An 18,099-nucleotide genomic window follows, 5' to 3' on the forward strand; every position below is an offset into this window, starting at 1 on the left:
GCAAGCGTGCCACGGGTGCGGGCCACGTGCTTGCAGAGGCGCTGGGGGTCTGGAGCAGGGACGAGCACCCCAAGGCAGGGGGCTCACACCTACACTTTTGGAGTAGAATCCAAGTTCCCCAAGTAGGATCCCTGGGCCTTTCCCTTGCCAGGCTCACCTCCCACACCTCCCCCAACAGCATTCCCAGTCTTCAACTCACAGTTGGTTGCAGATAGCCCAAACGTGGTGCTATTGCATGCCTCCAGCCCTCTGCCTGGAACACTCCCCACACTCTTCTCTGGCTGCCTCCTCATCCTCTGAGACCCATCGAGTGTCACCTCCTCCCGGAAGCCCTCCCTGACAGCCCCCACCTTGCCTGAGTTTCTCATGGTGGTAATGGGGTGCACTTACAGAGACACCAGTCCCACTCAGATTTCACCCATCCCATACTTGTTTCCACATCTAGGCTCTGAGGTCCTTTTGGCAAAGCCACATCTTCACACTTTTAGGTCCCCAGAGCCTGGGCCAATAGTTGGCATAAGTAGATCCTTGTTTAAAGCTTGTTGAATGAAGGGTAGGGAGCTGGCCAAGCTCTGGGGTCTGGGGAGGAACTTGTGGAGAAAAACGCTGAGACCACTGGTGGCAGATGAGCAGATGGCTCCCTCCTGGGGCCTGGGGACAGCAATGAGCGAAGACGGCAGAGGGGCTGGCCCCACCAGGAACAAAGGGGTGGGGGATGGCCCTAGCCTCTGGGAGGAGGATGGAACTCTCCGGGCAGGAACCCACCCCTCTTTGCCCTGAACCACCCAGAAGAGACGCCGGGTCTGGTGAATTGAGGGGCCTTGGCTTAGCTCCCAACGTGTCAGCTTGCTCCAATGCTCTGCACAACGGTGTCATTGTGCCTGAGTAGCGTATGAGCCACTGAGTGACAAGTGATGTCATCCACCACAGAGCTGCTTTTATTCCTTCTACTCTTAGAGGAGCAAGCTGCTGAAACACACCTGGCATCCTGGGCCCCTCTGCCTCAGCTCTAATAACAGTCGGCAACCAGAGACTGCGCTGTGCTTGACAGAAGTGGATCATTTATAAAACATTAGCATTTCTTGTCCTGACATTTCACTCCCATATTACAGGACTTACAAAGTCTTTTTAAAAAAAAATGTAATAAAGTGCTTGGACCCTTGATTTTCCCGCCGAGGGCTGTGCTGTCTAAAGTTGGAAATGAAATCAACAACATAACAGCATCCTCAGGTTCTAAAGGGGACAGCTAGACCTGGCACTGGCCTGGGTAAGAGCAGGCAGACCACTGGGAGCAAACGCAGATAATTTGTTCTGCCGCCACCAGACTCCCTTTAGGGCACATTTCCAGCCCTGTAATTAGGAGGATTTGTCCAGGCCTGGAAACACAGCCTCTTTCTTCTATTTGGGGAAACTCACTCCTTTCTTCAAAGCCAGGGAGGTGGGTGCAGCCTCCAGACCCCACACACATCCACTATTCCATAAGTCAGTCTCTGGCTTCCTGGAACACCCTCTGGGTCCTGGGAACTGGCAGTTCCCTTCCAACTACCCCCCAGAGCCCACTTAAGAATCGACAGCTCAGCTGCTGCGGGTGAAGCTCTTAGGAACAGGCCAGGAGTGATCCAGGGCCAGCCTGCTCTGGGGACAGCCACAGAAATGGTGCCGACCCAGTGCAGCCAGAGCATGGGAAGTAAGTCGCATCCTGTGTCAGTGAGCGAAGAACCGAGAACATGTGCGTGCATGCATGTGTGTGTGTGTGTGCAGGCACACGTGTCCCAGTGAGTCAGTGTGCCCCTGCTTCAAACAGCACCTCCCACCGACAAACGTGCTTGTGTTTTCAGAGCTGAGCCTAACCAGGCTCGCCCACCCCCACGAAAGCCTGGGATCTGCCACTCCTTTAGGAATGCGGGGTTAAGAATTGAGAAACAGGGTTCTTTCCAAGAGAATTTTTTTATTATTATTATTTTTCTCTCTTAATTGGATTCAATGTTTCTTGCACCTGACACACAGCTTCTCTGGTGGGGAATTCGGGTTTGTGCAAAGCCAAAAACAATTGCTCCCGCTCGGACCCCAGCCAGCAGCATGGCTGACCTTGACTTGAGCCCCCCTCCCCTGTCTCTGGGCTTTCCTGCTCCCTTCCCTGCACATCCCCACTTCTGACCCCTGAGTCTGGCCACCCCCCTGAACTCTCCCTGTCCCCGGGGCACCTTCAAAGGGTCCAGGAGGGATGGGGCCTCCGTAATGAAAAGTGCCTGAGATGGTTCTTGAAATGCCCTCTTTGTTCCCCTTCTGCTAAGGCCGCCTGATGCCACCCTCCTGCCACCCTACCCAAGACCTTTGCTGGGACGCCCACCAAAGAGCCTCAAGGAAAAATTCAGCAGCTGAGCCATGCTGGAGGCCTGGGCTCATGCCCAGAGTCTCCCTGGCCTGTCCAGACTGTTGCTGGCAAAGCCCTAGGCTGACGACACTGCCCAGCCTGTTGGACTAACACTGTGAATGCTGCCTCGCCTGCCGGCCTAAGAAACCCAAATCGCCTTCCTGCCCCTTCTCCTTCCAGCCCCTTCCCAGAGCCTGGCTCCCTGATGTCCAACAAGCTGCTTCTAGCTTCTCACCCTGATGCCAATAGCTGCGGTACTGGGAGTGATAGGGTGCTCTGCGGTGGCAGACGGTCTTGTGTTGCATATAAAAACATGGTGATGTTCTAAATATCTAAGAATATTGGTCCCCTGAAGTGATTCTTATGGCATCCCCTTCTCTCTGACCCTCCCCACTGCCCTTTGGCCCCAGGCCCGGGAAAGCCCAGGTTACGCGGGGACTACCGTTGCCAGGTTGGGATTCTAGACAAAAATCCTAGAACTCCTTTCTTGCTAGAAATCACCAATACAACCCTTAGTTCCGCAGATACAGTTTTCCATATAGTTTATAAACATGATGAGACATACAGTTAGGTAAGGGACTAGGGAAAGGACCTGTGCATTTGTGTATATATATGTAGAGAGTGTGTATATATATATAAGTGGACATAGTTATAAAACTGCACCTCCTGTGAGAACCCCATTGCACATGATGAAGTTCTGAATTTCAGCCTCTGATGATCTTGCCTTTGGTAATTGGTTCTTGGAGCCCAGCAGCTGGGCCTGGTCTGCCAGGGTTGCCTGAGACATCAGGAATGAGAGGCATTACCCCCAAAGGAGGGACTGAAGGTGGCACATGGTTGGATTCAGGGCAGGGTGACTAAGTGGCCTCAGGCAAGAGCCAAAGTGCCACCTGCTCACGTGCCCCCACATAGCTGGCGGGCCCAGCCTCTCGTCTGTTCGCTGAGTCCTGCTTCCTCCAGGGTGGCGGGGCCCCTTCAGACATCTCCAAATGACCAGGATTCCACAGAGCTCAGCTCCCATGGGGCACTGTCCCATTGTTGCTAATGAAGGATTCACCTTGCGGCTTTAACTGCCTTGCTGGGTGGATGCTGTCCATGGTTGCTCGGCGAGGGGGCTGGCTGGGAACAGCTGGGTGGGATGCACTAAACCCCCCTCTGCTTGGGGCTGTACACTTTGGGTTTATAATCCACTGGCCAGGGCCCAGACAGCAGCCGAAGCCTCTACCAGCCTTTGCCTGAAACCCAGCAGATCCTCCACTTGTAAAAATAGAAAAGAAATCCTGTTCCTTGGTGGACATGTAGCAGTGCTGGGTGCTGGCACCCCGCTTCCTCAGCGGAGAGTGACCACCAGCCCCAGTATCCAGGCCAGGAGCGAGGCCCTCAGGGAGGTGCCCAAGGAGGCCTGCTGCACCCCGCTGGGGGCACGGATGGGGGTCCTTCGGGCACACTTGCCCTTCCTCTTGGGCCGTGATGTGGGCATGAAGTCAAAGCTGAACTTGTGCTGGTAGTCAGGGGCGTAGTCCTGCAGCTCGGGGGCCTGCTTCCCGGAGCCCGCCTTCGAGACCTGGTTGCGATTCCTATGGCTGGTGCAGTTCTTGCCCGGCTTCTTGGAGCCTGACCGAGAGCCGGGCAGATGGCCGTGTGGGTGGCCCTTGTCCCTGGCAGGGCCGTGGTGGGGTGGGTGGTGCTCCTTGCGGGCGGCCCTGTCGGTGGTGGTGAGCGTGTGCGACTTGATCTGGTGCGGGGACGCCGGCCCCGTGCAGTTCCGGAAGTCCTCGGCCCTCAGCAGCTTCAGGTCCTGGCCGTGCAGACGCTCAGGGGACACGCAGGGGACCGCCGAGCTGGAGCCCCGGAACCTCTGCAGCCATTCCCACAGGGAGCGCGCCCGGCAGCCACAGTCCCAGGCGTTCCCGTTGAGGCGGAGGAACTCCAGGGCCCCCAGGGGTGCCAGGCAGTCACCTGGCAGCTCAGAGAGACTGTTGTTGAAGAGGAAGAGGGTGGTCAGCCTGCGGAGGTCGTGGAAAGCCTTGTGATGGACCCACTGCAGCTGGTTCTCATGCAGCAGCAGCCGGTCCAGATTCACCAGGCCCCGGAAGGTGTCCTGGCCCAGGCTCCACAGCTTGTTGCCGTGGAGAAACAGGTGGCTGAGGTTGACCAGGTCCACAAAGATGTCATCCTGGAGGTACTCGATGTGGTTGTCCTGCAGATAGAGGTACTGCAGGCTGTGCAGGCCGCCAAAGATGCCGGCCGGCAGGGCGCTGAGCCCACACTTATAGAGGTAGAGGGCGTGGAGCTTCACCAGGCCCTGGAAGGTCTCAGGGGCCAGCGTCCGCAGCTGCCGGTTGTCGCCAAGGTCTAGCTCCTCCAGGTGCACGAAGCCCTGGAAGGTGTTGGGGTCGATGAAGGTGATGTTGTTGGAGTAGATCCACAGGGTGACCATGGCGGGGCTGAAGTGGCCCTGCCGGAGGAGGGTGATGTGGTTGTTCTGCAGGAAGATGCGCTCGCTGTCCTCCGGGATGCCCTCGGGGATGGCGGCGAAGTTGTGCGCCTGGCAGCTGACTGTCATGGGTGCGGGGTAGCACACGCAGTCCCGCGGGCAGCCGCTGCCCAGAGGCAGCTCCCCGGCCAGCAGCAGCAGCAGCAGTTCCACACAGCACCCTGGAGGGGAGAGAGAGAGCACAGCCAGGTCACAGGGGGCTGCCCGGGACGTGGGAGACGGTCAGAGAAGCCGAGCTCCACGGGTATGTGAGCCTCCTTGGTCACCGGGGCTCTGTCCTCGTCTTAGCCAGACAGCGATCTGGGGTCTGGGGTCATAGCCCCCTGACTCCTGATGGCTTCCCATGCCCTGGCGCCCCATCTCTTCTGGGGGTTTCTATTCCAGCCTGGGTTGTGAGGTGCGTTGGTGTAGAGGCTGCGGTCCCCCTACATCTGGCGGACTTCTTTAGCCCCACCCTGCAAAGCCCTAGCCCCGCCCACAGCTTCTGAGCCCCGCCCCCTTAGGCCCTGTCATCCTGGCTAGGATTGGGGTCACAGCCCGTGGACTCAGCAGCCAGCCTCGGGGGTCCTGTCCCCCTGGGGTCTCAGCTCTGCCACTTACTTGCCTTTATCTGCATGAGCAGATAGTGGGGCAGGCTCCTGTTCTAACAAAGTAAATATCTCATATGGGCTCCTGAAGAGTCTTTTTATTTCAATTATTCCCAATAACAAACAAAGCGAGCAGACATGTCACCAAAGTTTTATCTTGAAAGATTTCTCATTTACAGTGCCTTCCACGTCCTCAAGCATGCATCATCCCTCATGACTTAAGATTCCTCATTTCTAAGTAATAATAGTTTTTCTCTGCAAAGGACACGTGTGTGTATGCGAGTGTGAGAGAGAGAGAGAGAGGGAGAGACAGAGAGAGAGGAGGACTGTGGGAGGTACCAGGACTGATGGTTCTGGGGTCCTAGGAGTAGCCAGAGAGAGACTGCCCCCCACTACGGTCCACTGTCTGGTCCCTCCCCTCTCCCCAGCTCTCTGGAGATCCCAGGCTACCACTGCAAATCAGGCCTTGCCTCTCGATTGTCCAGAGCATTTCCTCTGTAGCTTCTCTCTAATTGGGCATTAATTAGGCATTCGTTAATGGATCCTTAAAATAATTTATTTTCGGATGTGTCCAGCCTGTGGTCGGATAACAGCCACGCACTCATTATCACAGCAGCCTCATTATGGATGATCGTCATTACCTGCCTTTTTCCAGGGTCGCAGCTGCCCCGGGCAGCCTGGCAGACACGCCAGTGTTGTGGGGACCGGCTCTAGGCCTGTAGACCCCCACCCTGCAGGGCCAGGCCGTCATCTCGTTCCTGCTGGGGTTGGCTTCCTGATCCTTCCCTTCCAGCTTGGCTGATCACAGGCCTCTGGGGAGAGCTGGGTGCCTGGGGCAGCTCGGCTGGTTCTTCCGGCTGCCAGCTGTACCCAGAGCATATTGGATGAGAGAACTAACCCTCCCGGCCACTCTGGGGTGGGCCCCTACTCCCGGTCTCGGGCCGGCCGCTGCCCTAGAGCTGCCTGCCCGGGCTCCAGCGGACCTCACCACCCCTGCCACCCTCTCTTTCCTCCCAGAAACGGCATCGTAAATAAGCGACAGCTCCCAGCTGTTGGGAGTTATGGGTTCCCAGAGAGTGGCAGCTGCTTCCTGTCCCCCTGTAATCACCCGGCTTCAACAACGTTTCCAACACAGAAAAATCATCGCACATAATTCGGTTTCTGCATAATTGTGTTGGGTTGCGATTTCAGAGCAATTATGACCTCGGCAGTTGTGGCGATGGTGGCAGAGCAGCTGTGAGTTCCCATTCTGGGCTGGGCCACGCTCTCTGTGGCCCCTGCCCCGCTTCAGTCATCACCACCATTGAACAGTCATCACCACCATTGAACAGTCTGCAGCCCCAGCCCCAGGCAGGGGGTCCTTTTCAGCCGCAGTTTCCCCGCAGTTTCCCCGTGTGTAACAAGAGTAGGAGAGGATCGCTAGGCCAGCACTCCCTGAGTGGAGTCTGACCTCAGGGGGCCCCAGCCCTTCAGCAGTGGGAGGACCCCCTAGGAGCCTGGCCCCCAAACCCAGGCTGACTCTCAGGGAGCCTGCCCACTGCCTTGAGCCTCCAACACCAGGGCTGGGAGGAGGGCCCAGCAAATACCGGTTGCATCTTCCACACAGCCCACCACGCCATCTCCCCTTGCTCATCTCTGCTCCTCCTCCCGGCCCAGATGGCCCTGGGGAGGCGCCCTCGCCCTGGCACCATGAGGGAGTCCAGGGTCCCCTTCCTAGCTCAGGGACATTCAGGGCGCTCACTGTGCTGAAGAGGACAGGGCCACAAAAGACCCCCACCCCCACCCCCTGGGGTCCTGCAAAGACAAGGCACTTCCTTCCTTTAAGTCAGGCAGGGAGCGTGGCCCGCAGTGGGAGCAGGCTGAGCCCTGGCAGGCTCAGTGTTAATACCGCCGACATTTGTGCAGCTTACAGAGTTTACAGAGTGCTCTGCTCACATTCCTCAGAGCCTCAGAACCACCCTGTGTGGTGTGGGGGTGAGGGAGGAGGTTTCCTGCCCCCTGACCTGGGGTGGGGCAGACAGCCCTTCTGCCTGCTGCTGTGGCTTCGTCTTTGAAAGGCTGTGGGTGGGGATTTTCTGAAGTCATCCTCAGAGAAGCTGGGGGTGCTCCATAAAAGCCACACCCCTCCCTTAGGCAGGTGCCCCTGGCTGGAGGTGTTGGGGTACAGGGGAAGCCAGGCAAAGACCCTGGTTTGGGTAAAGGAGCCAAAAGTCCAAAAATCTAGGTGTGGCCTTAGCGGTCAGCATATGAACACATTTTGGCAGGTGGGAGCGGTCAGATATCGTGGGTGGGGGAAGGAGTATAAAGGTGGCACTCAGGGCAGGAGCCTGAGAGGGGCTGTTCCCCTGAGAGGGGCCCAGGAGGAGGCAGGGACCCCAGGCGATGCTTAGAGCTGCTCTCCATCCTCGGGTACTATTGAGATGCCAGGGGACCCAGGCCAGTGACCGCTGCTCCCTACCACTGGGCACTGCAGTGGGTCTCAACTGAGTCTGCTTCTCCAACCTGGAAGCTGGTTCCATCTCCAAGGCCTTGGACCAGCTCTCCCAGCCTACCCCGCCTCCTCTGCCTGAGCCAGCATGTGCCCTGGTCATGGATCATCACCCTGCCTATTTCTTCCCAGGGAGGCTGGCACTGCTTCGCCACAGCTCCTCCTGTGCCCCCGTGCCCGCTCTGTGTGGCCCATGGGAGCCCCGACCCACTGATTACTGATTAATGTACTAACAATGACACTGGTGCCTTTGCTGTGCATTTTAAGATTGCAAATTAGCATGGATACAAGTCTCCGTGGAGGAGCCTTATGCTTCCTCCCATCAGCTTCCTTGCCATGTCCTGGGGAACAAGGAGGTCACTCTACCTGAGTGGGCTGGAGAAAGTAAGGTGCAGACTCAAACTCTGGACTTCCTCTGGCTCTCATCCTCCACTATCTCCTCTCCTGCTCCCCCTTCCTCTCCCTGCTCTCCGCCTACTCCAGGGGCATCCACCTGATTGTCTACTCGGCTGCTCCCAGACCTCCTGGCCTCCCACACACAGATTTGCAGCCTCATTCATTCCTTCCTCCATTCAACACTTGTTGCCAAAGTCTTGGAGTATGCAGAGTGCCAGGGTAGGGAGGGGCCTGGGAAGAACTTGGCAGGTGGGTTCAATTCCTGGGTTGGGAAGATGCCCCTGGAAAAGGAAACAGCAACCCACTCCAGTATTCTTGCCTGGAGAATCCCATGGAGAGTCAGACACGACTGAGTGACTGAGCACACACACACAGCAGATGGGGGTCTCAATACCAGACTGTCCAGCAGGTGCCAGGCCCAGAGTAGGCGCCTTGGTGTGTGATGGGAAAGGCACTTGCTGCCTTGTGCCACTTCCTCCATGAAGTTTTCTTGCTCCCCTGCCAGTACAAAGGGTGTGCAGAAAAGGAGAGCCATTAGTGTCTTCAAGTCCCGTGTGTGTGTGTGTGTGTGTGTGTGTGTGTGTGTGAGTGCGCGCTCAGTTGTGTCTGACTCTTTGCGGCCGTGTCTGACTCTTTGCGGCCCCATGGACTGTAGCCCACCAGGCTTCTTTGTCCATAGAATTTTCCAGGCAAGAATATCAGAGTAGGTTGCCATTTCCTACTCCAGGGGATCTTCCTGACCCAGGGATCAAATCCGCATCTCTTGCATCTCCTGCGTTGGCAGGTGGATTCTTTACCACTGTGCCACCTGAGAAGCCAGTCTTCATGTCTTCTTTGCCTCAAATCCCCAAATCCCTCACCTGCTGAGCAGGGACCTGTGAGGATCTGGGTGAGTAGCCTGGGCTTGGGCAGGCCCCTCACCCAGACTCAGCAGCCCATTCATAAGCTGTGCCTGTGAAAATTTCCATAGGGGCTGGACCTCGTGGGCTGGGTGGAAAGGGCATTCCAGGCAGAGGACAGCACGTGCCAAGGTACTGAGGTGGGGAAGTAGGCAGCAGGCCCTATCTTACCGCAGCCCTTCTCTTAGCCTCTAAGTAGCCTGAACTCCCTATGAGGCTGTAACTACAGCTTAAGCTGGGTAAGGGCTACCCAGGGCTGGGGAAGCCAGTGAGCTCCCACTGGGACCAGCACCACTGATAGGGCCCCTGCTCCTGTCTCGGGGCCCTGCAGCTTCCCTTCCCCCAGAACAGGAAGGGAGCTAACCAAACGGGACCCAACCCTGTACCAGAACCGAGTAGCAGGTTCCTTACACGGTATCCTCCTGCTACCCCACAGGTGGGAGGCACAGAGGGGAGGGGCCGGCCAAGGCCACACCGCTGGCGAGCAGGACAGCGAGGGCATCCTCGTCTGAGGCCTGGTCTGCCCTCCCTGGCCCCAAGGTCTCGGGCGTCACTCTGGCCTGAGTCTGGTGCCTGCCCTTCCCCACACCCATGCAGGGCGCCAGCCCAGTGGGCTGATATCCCCTGGAGCCACCAGGCAGCTCCGTGGGGCTCTGGAGGCTTAGAGACCGGTCAGCCGTGTGGTCAGTCCTCCTGCTTCTGCAGCCTGCCCCCCCTGCCCGGGGCTCAGCTCCTGGCCCCGCTGCTGCCCCAGCCTGGCCTGGCGCTCCTCTCTAAGCCAATCGATGCTAACGGGATGGCTCTGTTGCCAATAACGGCCTCAGGCCAAGCCTCCTGTGCTCACAGAGTGACTGGCGCCTCCAGCCACACGGCACTGCCCCTCTGTGCCACACCCAAGCCCAGGTCACTTCTGGAGACAAAGAAGCCAGCCGGGGCGGAGCTGGGTTTCCCTGCTCTTGTCCTTTCCATGCCGGGCACATCCTGTCTCCAGCCTTCTGCACGCACCGTCCACTCTGCTGGAAGCTTGCCCCAGGACACCTGCAGGGTTCCTGCCCTCACCTCTCCATTCAAGCCCCTCCCCATGTCACCTGCTCAGGGAGGCCTTCCCCAGCAGCCTTTGAAAATATTTGTTTATTTATTTAGGGGCTTCCCTGGTGGCTCAGACGGTAAAGAATCTGACTGCAATGCAGGAGACCTGGGATGGGAAGATCCCCTGGAGAAGGGCATGGCAACCCACTCCAGTATTCTTGTCTGGAGAATCCCATGGACAGAGGAGCCTGGTGGGCTACAGTCTATGGGGTGGCAAAGAGCTGGACACAGCTGAGTGACTAACACTTTCAATCCATTTATATTTTTGGCCGCACCACTCGGCTCGTGGGATCTTAGTTCCCCAACCAGGGATGGAACCCAGGCCCTCAGCAGTGGGAGCACAGAGTCCTAACCACTGGACTGCTTGGGAATTCCCTCCCCCCGCAGCCTATTTTAAATGACCCCTTCCCTGTTTTACTTTTCCCCATAACATTTCTTCTTTCCTAATAAATTCCCGTCACTTTTTAATTGATGTTATTTTCTGTCTTCCCTCACTTGAGGGGCAGTTCCATGAGGAGTGATCTTGTCTAGTGTTCCCTGCTGTGCCCTCAGGGCCTAGAACAGTGCCCGACACACAGTAGGTACTCAGGAAGAAAACTCTAGGCCCAGAGCCTGGCTCATAGTGAAGTGAAGTCCTCAGTCATGTCCGACTCTTTGCGACCCTATGGGCTGTAGCCCATCAGGCTCCTCCGTCCATGGGATTCTCCAGGCAAGAATATTGGAGTGGGTTGCCATTTCCTTCTCCAGGGGATCTTCCCAACCCAGGGATGGAACCCAGGTCTCCCGCATTGCAGGCAGACGCTTTAACCTCTGAGCCACCAGGGAAGCCATAGTAGGTGCTCAATAAACATAATGGTCTTGATTAGTGCACAGGCCTCCGGGGTGAGCAGAGACTCAGCTGTGGCTCTCTTTCAAGGGGCCCTTGGCCAGCACGGAGGTGACAGAGGAGGACTTGGGGAGGGAGGGGACACGCCGGGCCTGCCTGGGGCCTGGGGCAGGCGACCAGCACAGGTTTGTCTGGGACTCAGGAGTTTCCCAGGACACAGGACTTTTAGTGCTAATATCTGAAAGTCCCAAACAAATCTCAGTCAACCTATCTGGGGGCCAGGAGTGCCATGGCCCCCCAAAAAACTTCTGGCCACAGGATGAGGGGCGAGTAAACAGGCAGGCATGGGGCATGATCGTTCTTCAGACCCACACCTCAGGCCCTGTGGCTGCAGCCTGGGGCCTAGACAGAGCCTGTGTGTGTGTGAGTGTCTGCACATCTACATGTATGTTTATCTATGTGTGTGGACGTGGCCGTGTGCACATACCTGCGTGCCTGCATGTGAATGTTTCAGCACACCTTTGTCTCTGGAGACCATCGAGGGGGCTGGCCACCCAGCCCTTTCATCCTGACCGTTCCTGAACTCCACCCCAGGGAGGGGGCAGGGCCCTCTTCCAAGGAGAGGCACGCCCGCCCGTGACATCCCCGTCTTATCTCAGCGCCCACTCTGGCTTTGCCTATAGCTCCTGCTCTCCTCCTGACACGCTGAATTATGTACCCACTCCAAGCCCCTCCAGCACACCAGGATCACTCTCAGCTGGGAAGTGGGCGGCACCTTATTGGAATAACCTTTCAGCTTTCATCTGCTGCAGCTAGTCCCCCGAGCGGGCCTGGCCGGGAACCGTGCTAATTGGGCCGCCAAGCTCTCAGGAGGCCTTGTTGGAGCAAACTCAGCCTCCTCTCTCCTCTGCCTAACCGTGTCTATCACCTCCTCACTGCGGGGGTCCCTGAGTGGGATGGAGAGGTGGGGGGCTACACTGGAGGCCGGCACAGGCAGCTCTGTGTCCATGAACTGCTTGGGCCTGGGACCAGTCCCAAAGGCAGCACGTTTCAGCTGGACAAGCTCAGACAGGCCACCAAACCTCTGCAGCCTCAGTTTCTCAGTCTGGGAATGGGGACTTAGAGCACCTGCCTTCTTGGGTGTTGGCAGCACTCACTGAGGCTGTGCTCTGAACTGGTACTTAGACCGGCTGCAGGGCGGGGCATCCCCAAGGCTGAGGGCTGGGCATCCCCAAGGCTGAGGGCTGCATTACCGTTACCGCTACTCCATCAGAGGAAGCCGCTGCCTCCCCGCCCCCCACCCCGTGGACCCTGGCTTTCACCCCACCCACCCTGGCGCTCCCAGACCCCAGAGGCCTGGCAGAGGGACCTGATGGATTAGATTCCAAGTCAGGGCTCAACCTCAAGTTCCTGCCAGGCCTTTGCTGCCCCAGGGCATAGCAGGTCGGGGGTGGGGGTGGGGCCGCGGGGCGGGGCGGGGGACGAGGTCTTGACCTTTGTACTTGGCTCTCTCTCCCAGTCCATCCCCCGACACATGGCCAGCTCTCTGCACAAAGCCCTGGTCATATGAGCTCTATCTTCACTTTGCAAAGCTGCCCTGGGGCTTATAATATGTGTTCACTGCTACTCAAATTTGCTTCCCAGTCTGTGGGCCCCAGAACCCGGGCTGTGGCCTCCAGGACTCCAAGGCTGAGGACAAGGGCCTCTGAAAGCCAGCCCTTCCCAGGGGCTTCAGAGAAGGCTCTGTGCCCTGTCTCTTCCATCTGGAACCAATTGTCTGTCCCCACAAACCCCAGAAAACTGTAGGCCCACCTGCAACCAGACAGGCCCCCTGACACCCTTATGGTGTGATAACTGGGGCTGGGAACCTCTGCAGGGTTGGGACAGTCCTCAGGGGGCAAGTGTCCATTGAGATGCCTTCCTAGGGGGCTCCTGAAGGCGTGTGAGAGAAGGGAGTTGCGGGGGTTGCTCTACCAATCCCTGGAGGAAAACAGATGGAACCCAGCCTTTGAGAAGCAGGTGCAGAGCTCTCCACCAAGACCCCTCATTCTGAGTCCCTTGAGCAGCCACTCCTTCCTTGCTGTTTGTGAAAGGCCTTCAGAACTCACGTCCTGTTTATCGATCACCCCTTTCTGAATCTGCCTTCCAGTTCTTTCATTCATGTGAGGAACAGCTCCGTGCTTGGTGCTACAACAGTAAGAGACGTAACTCCTTCCCTCGTGGAGCTTACAGTCTAGGGGGAGATGATTTAAACAACCAGAGACGCCCAAACTGACAGAGCGGTAGGCACTGGGGACACAGGAAGGAGGTTTAAGACAGATGAATGAATGAATGGCCTCTCTGAGGAGCGGGTGACACTTGGGTTGACACCTAACATTAAGAAGGAGCTGAAGAACAGCTTTCCAGGCAGTGGGAACTACAGGTGAATAGGTCCTGGGGCAGAACTGAACTTGGTGTGGATGAGAGGGACGTGTGATGGGGTCAAAAATGGCTTTAAAAGGCTCAGTCAAGAGTTTAGTTCTGGGACTTCCCTGGAGGCACCGTGGATAAGAATCCACCTGCCAATGCAAGGGACATGGGTTCCATCCCTGGTCGGGGAAGATCCCACAGGCTGCGAAGCAACCAAGTCTGCGTGCCACAGCTATTGAGCCTGTGCTCTAGGGCCTGGGAACTGCAAGTAGTGAACCCTGTGTTACCTAGAGCCTGTGCTCCACGACCACTGAGCCCACGTGCTGCACCACTGAAGCCTGTGCGCCTACAGCCACGTTCCGAAACAAGCCACGTTCCGGCCACTGCAAGGAGAGGCCCACACTTGTCGCAACCAGAGGAAGCCGGCGCACAGCAATGAAGACCCCGCACAGCCATAAATAAACAGACTTTGGATCTGATTCTGTTTCTGGCAGGAAACTGAAGTACTAGCAACCTGATCAGATTTGGGGGGAGCATGGATTTGTGGGACCAAGAAGGGAGGCAGCGAGGCCTACGGCTGTCATCCATGAGAGACATGGAGGATTCAGAAGGGGTGGGGGCCATGGAGACAGACAGCAGTGGACAGGCCGAGAAACATCTGGGTTGCAGAACTGACGGACATTAGGACGGACCGTTGTAAGGGAGACAGGAGGCTGCAGAGCGTAAGAGTACAGCAAGATGGGAGGAGCCTAGGAAAACAGGCGCCGGGGCCGCGAAGAGCTCCGCCTAGGATGAACAAAGTCATAAATCTTACAGAGTTGTACAAAACTGAAGCCCAGAGGTGAGAAGCACACGTGGGAGGCACCAGCATAGAGATGGTATTTCCATCCATGGGAATGGATGAGGTCACCTCTGAGAGTCAAGAGAGAAGTTAGAGTCAAGACTTCCCTGGCGGTCCAGTGGTTAAGACACTGCACTTCCAACGCAAAGGGTGTGGGTTCAATCCCTGGTCAGGGAAGTTCCACATGATGCATGGCACAGCCAAAAAAAAAAAAGAGAGAGAGAGAGTGTGAGAAGATAAAGGATTGCGGACTCTGGCAACACAGCAATTCTCAAGGTGTATAAAGGAGAAGGATGGGCAATGAGGTCAGAGGAAAGCCTGGAAAGTGTGGCATGACCAAAGCCAAGAGTGTTTTGAGAAGGAAGGAGGAATTAGTCGTGATGAGAGTGGCTGAGAGTTTCCTTGAGGACTGGAGAGTGTATTTGACAATGTGGAGGTAATGGGTGATGCTGGAAAGTTCGTTGCTGGTAGAAAGGAGGGGCAGAAGGCATGTGGGAGTGGGATGAAGAGTGAATGGGAGCTGAGGAGGGGAGACAGCACTGTATCAGTCAGGACAGGCTGGGGCACGCTGATGTGACCAGGGACCCAGAATCTCCACGGCCACAGCAACAAAGACTGGCTTCTTGCTCAGGCAGGGCAGCTGCCGCTCTGCTCAGGGATGCAGAGGGGACAGAGGACTGGCACTTGAGGCTTTCGTTTCCAGGGGTGCATGTCACTCCAGTTCACGCTTCACTGGTCAAGGTCCTTCAAAGGGCCCAGCCTGTTGTCAGTAGGAAAGGGATGAAGGCTCCCAGGGGACTCCGGGATCAGCAGCTGGGAGCACCCAGAGGCCACTCACTAGGGAAGCTTGGATGCGAAGGGAGCAGACAGTCTGGGCAGGACCCGAAGGGGTGTAGGGTCCAGGGAGGTTGTTTGTTTTCTAAGATGGAAGAAAAGACACTAGAGTCTGTTTGCATGCTCCTGGGGGTGATCCAGGAGGAAAGGGAGAGAGAAATTGATGGCTTAGGAGTGAGAGGACGAGAGACCAAGATCCAGAGGTCCAAAGAACACCTCTGGTGCAGGTGTTCCTCCTGAAGAGAGGAGGATGTGTTAGCTTCTGAGGGCTTCTATTTTCTCCCGGAAGTAAGTGGGGTCATCAGCTGAGAGCTGAGGGAAGGAAGAGGGAGGGAGTTTGAGGAGGAAGAAAACGGAATGAAACAGGCCCTCTGTGTGGTGAGAAATCAAGCCACCCTGGTCACACACAAGGTTTGTGGGGACAAGAGGACAAAGTGCCTGCAAACCCAGGCTTCCACGGCCACTGCCCCAGGCTCTGCCCAAGATCCCCTTACCTTTCGCTGGACAGGTGGGGCTGTCTGGCCCCTCCCGTGAAACCTGCTCAGGTCACTCCCCTGCTGACATTGCACTGTGTGTGTGCGCGTGTGTGTGCTCAGTCGTGTCTGACTCTTTGCAGCCCCATGGACTGTAGCCCACAAGGCTCCTCTGTCCATGGAGTTTTCCAGGCAAGCATACTGGAGTGGGTTGCTACTTTCTACTCCAGACCCAAGGATGGAACCTGGATTTCTTATGTCGCCTGCATTGGCAGGTGGGTTCTTTACTACTAGCTCCACCTGGAAGCCCTGACGGTGCATTAGCTCAGCAAATATTTACTCCCCTACTTTCCTCTGACCAGGCACCATGCCAAGAGGGCTCTGGGAATAAAAGAACCAGTTCCTGGCTTCCATGAACTGACAGTCTTCCCCAGATGCCTTCAGGAGAGTATGTTGTGGACATCTGTCACTCTTGTCAGCCACCCAGCAGCTAAACCCTCTTCCTGTACTTGGCAGATCTTCCAGTTTATGTAGATGAGCCTTTCCTTCCCCGTGGAAGCTGAAAAGGTCCAGCCCTCCCTTTCCCAGCCTCCCTTGCAGCTCCGCCAAGACCCAGGGTCGGGGCTCTGCCACTTGACACTACCACCCCAGACTTCTGAGCTGGGAGTTAATGAGGCGGATATACAGGGGGCCGAGCAGGACACATGCTTGCCAGGATGGCAGCAGTGGCAGAGCCAACGGGGGCAGAGGCTGCGGTGAGAACCTTAGAGGTGCTCACTGGAGGTGTCTTTGCCTTCCCTTGGGCTGTTTTTCCTACCTGTGGAGTCCCCAGCCCTCTGGGAGATTCTGTGAAGGACTCAGTATACTCCCCCCAAAATTGCCTTTTATTTAAATTAGTCAACGCAGGTGTCTGTTGCTTGCAAATAAGGATCCTCACAGATGTGAGGTCCCTCCTGCTGAGCATGACTCCCAAGCCCTCCATGGTCTGGCGCTGCTCCCCCAATTCCTGCTCTTCTTGTGGGAGCAGTGCCCTAAGTTTCCTTGGGGTTGGGGGGAACCACCCCCAACTAGTGCCAGGTATGTGGAGCTTATCCAAGCTTGTCTGGTGAGTGCATGAATGAATGATTTCGCTGATGTAATTCTAGCCCAAAGCAAGGAAACCAGGTGCTAGAGTTGGCTGAGATGGCTTGTTATGGGTAAACACATGCGTGCATGCTCAGTCACTTCAGTTGTATCTGACTCTTTGTGACTCTATTGACTGTAGCCCACCAGGCTCCTATGTCCATGGGATTATCCCAGCAAGAATACTGGAGTGAGTTGCCATTTCCTCCTCCGGGGGAATTTTCCCGACTCAGGGATCGAACCTGCATCTCCTGCATTGGCAGTCGGATTATTTATACCACTCGAGCCACCTGGGAAGTCCAAATATATACAATATATATTTTACAGTAAGTTTTAGCAGCAGGAGAGACCTCATGCCGAAGAGAGTAATTTACCAGGCATTTCAGGCCTCACCTCACAGACCTTTCTCTTTTGACCCTTTTGCAGAATCTCTCGATTGGCTCCTTAAGACACTCGGCAGGGAATGCTTCACATGGATCTGTGGTGTTCTATGTGTTAAACTGAGCAGCGGGCTCAGGGATGTTAACTTTCTTATTTTTTATACCTTATATTTGCTTACATTTACTCTTCAATAAAATAAATAAATCCTACAGAAAAAAAAAATACCCTGCTGAGTTTAGCTGAGAATCTTAGGTCCCAGGCCTTGAACTGCTGTCTCCTCCCTGCTGGTGGAGCCCCGTACTTTCTTCAGGGACCCTCGTCTGGCCAGCCACCAGCACAGGGCAGCTTCTGACCCTTATCCAGAGAGCTTTAGTCCAGGTGGCGGGGGGCTTCCCGGTGTCCCCAAGCCCTACCTATTTTCCCCCACAAGGTTTTCCTTTAAACTCACTCTTCCTTACTTGTTTTAGCTTTAAAATAATACTTGCCAATTGTGGAAAATGTGAAATGTATAGAACTAAAAAGGAAGAAAAATCACCACAATCCTATTATCCTTGACAATCATCCACGGGGCCTTCCTGTACCTTCTTACGAGAGTTCCTTCATTTACGTAGGGATATATAAAATTTAAATAAAAATTTTATTTAAAGCAATAAAACTGGGATCATGCTATATATGCAGCTCTGTAGCCTGCATTTTCTGCCTAACTTATTCATTCGTTCAGCTGCTCTCCAGGTGCCTCCATCTGTGAGTCTCTGCTCTAAAGCAGCCTTGGGGAGCCCAGCAGACAGACTGACCCCACCCTCCAGGAGAATACAGTCTGATGGGAAAACAGACCCTCACTGAAGGGCCATATCCATATCTAATCATTGGATGGTGTCACCGA

The 18,099-nt window shown here is 56.0% G+C and overlaps 1 protein-coding gene across 1 annotated transcript in view; it reads right to left on the reverse strand.

Moving 5' to 3' along the window:
- Positions 1 to 1,928: 1,928 nt before the first annotated feature.
- The window catches only part of RTN4RL1 (reticulon 4 receptor like 1), a 74,796-nt gene continuing 58,625 nt past the window's right edge, over positions 1,929 to 18,099 (reverse strand). The window contains exon 2 of the mRNA XM_019982002.2: positions 1,929 to 5,032. Within this exon, the coding sequence (XP_019837561.1) occupies positions 3,705 to 5,032 (1,328 nt within the window). The 3' untranslated portion in view covers positions 1,929 to 3,704. The remainder of the gene's footprint in view (positions 5,033 to 18,099) is intronic.

The sequence above is a fragment of the Bos indicus genome, chromosome 19 (genome assembly GCF_029378745.1).
Source record: "Bos indicus isolate NIAB-ARS_2022 breed Sahiwal x Tharparkar chromosome 19, NIAB-ARS_B.indTharparkar_mat_pri_1.0, whole genome shotgun sequence".
Taxonomy (NCBI): Eukaryota; Metazoa; Chordata; class Mammalia; order Artiodactyla; family Bovidae; genus Bos; species Bos indicus.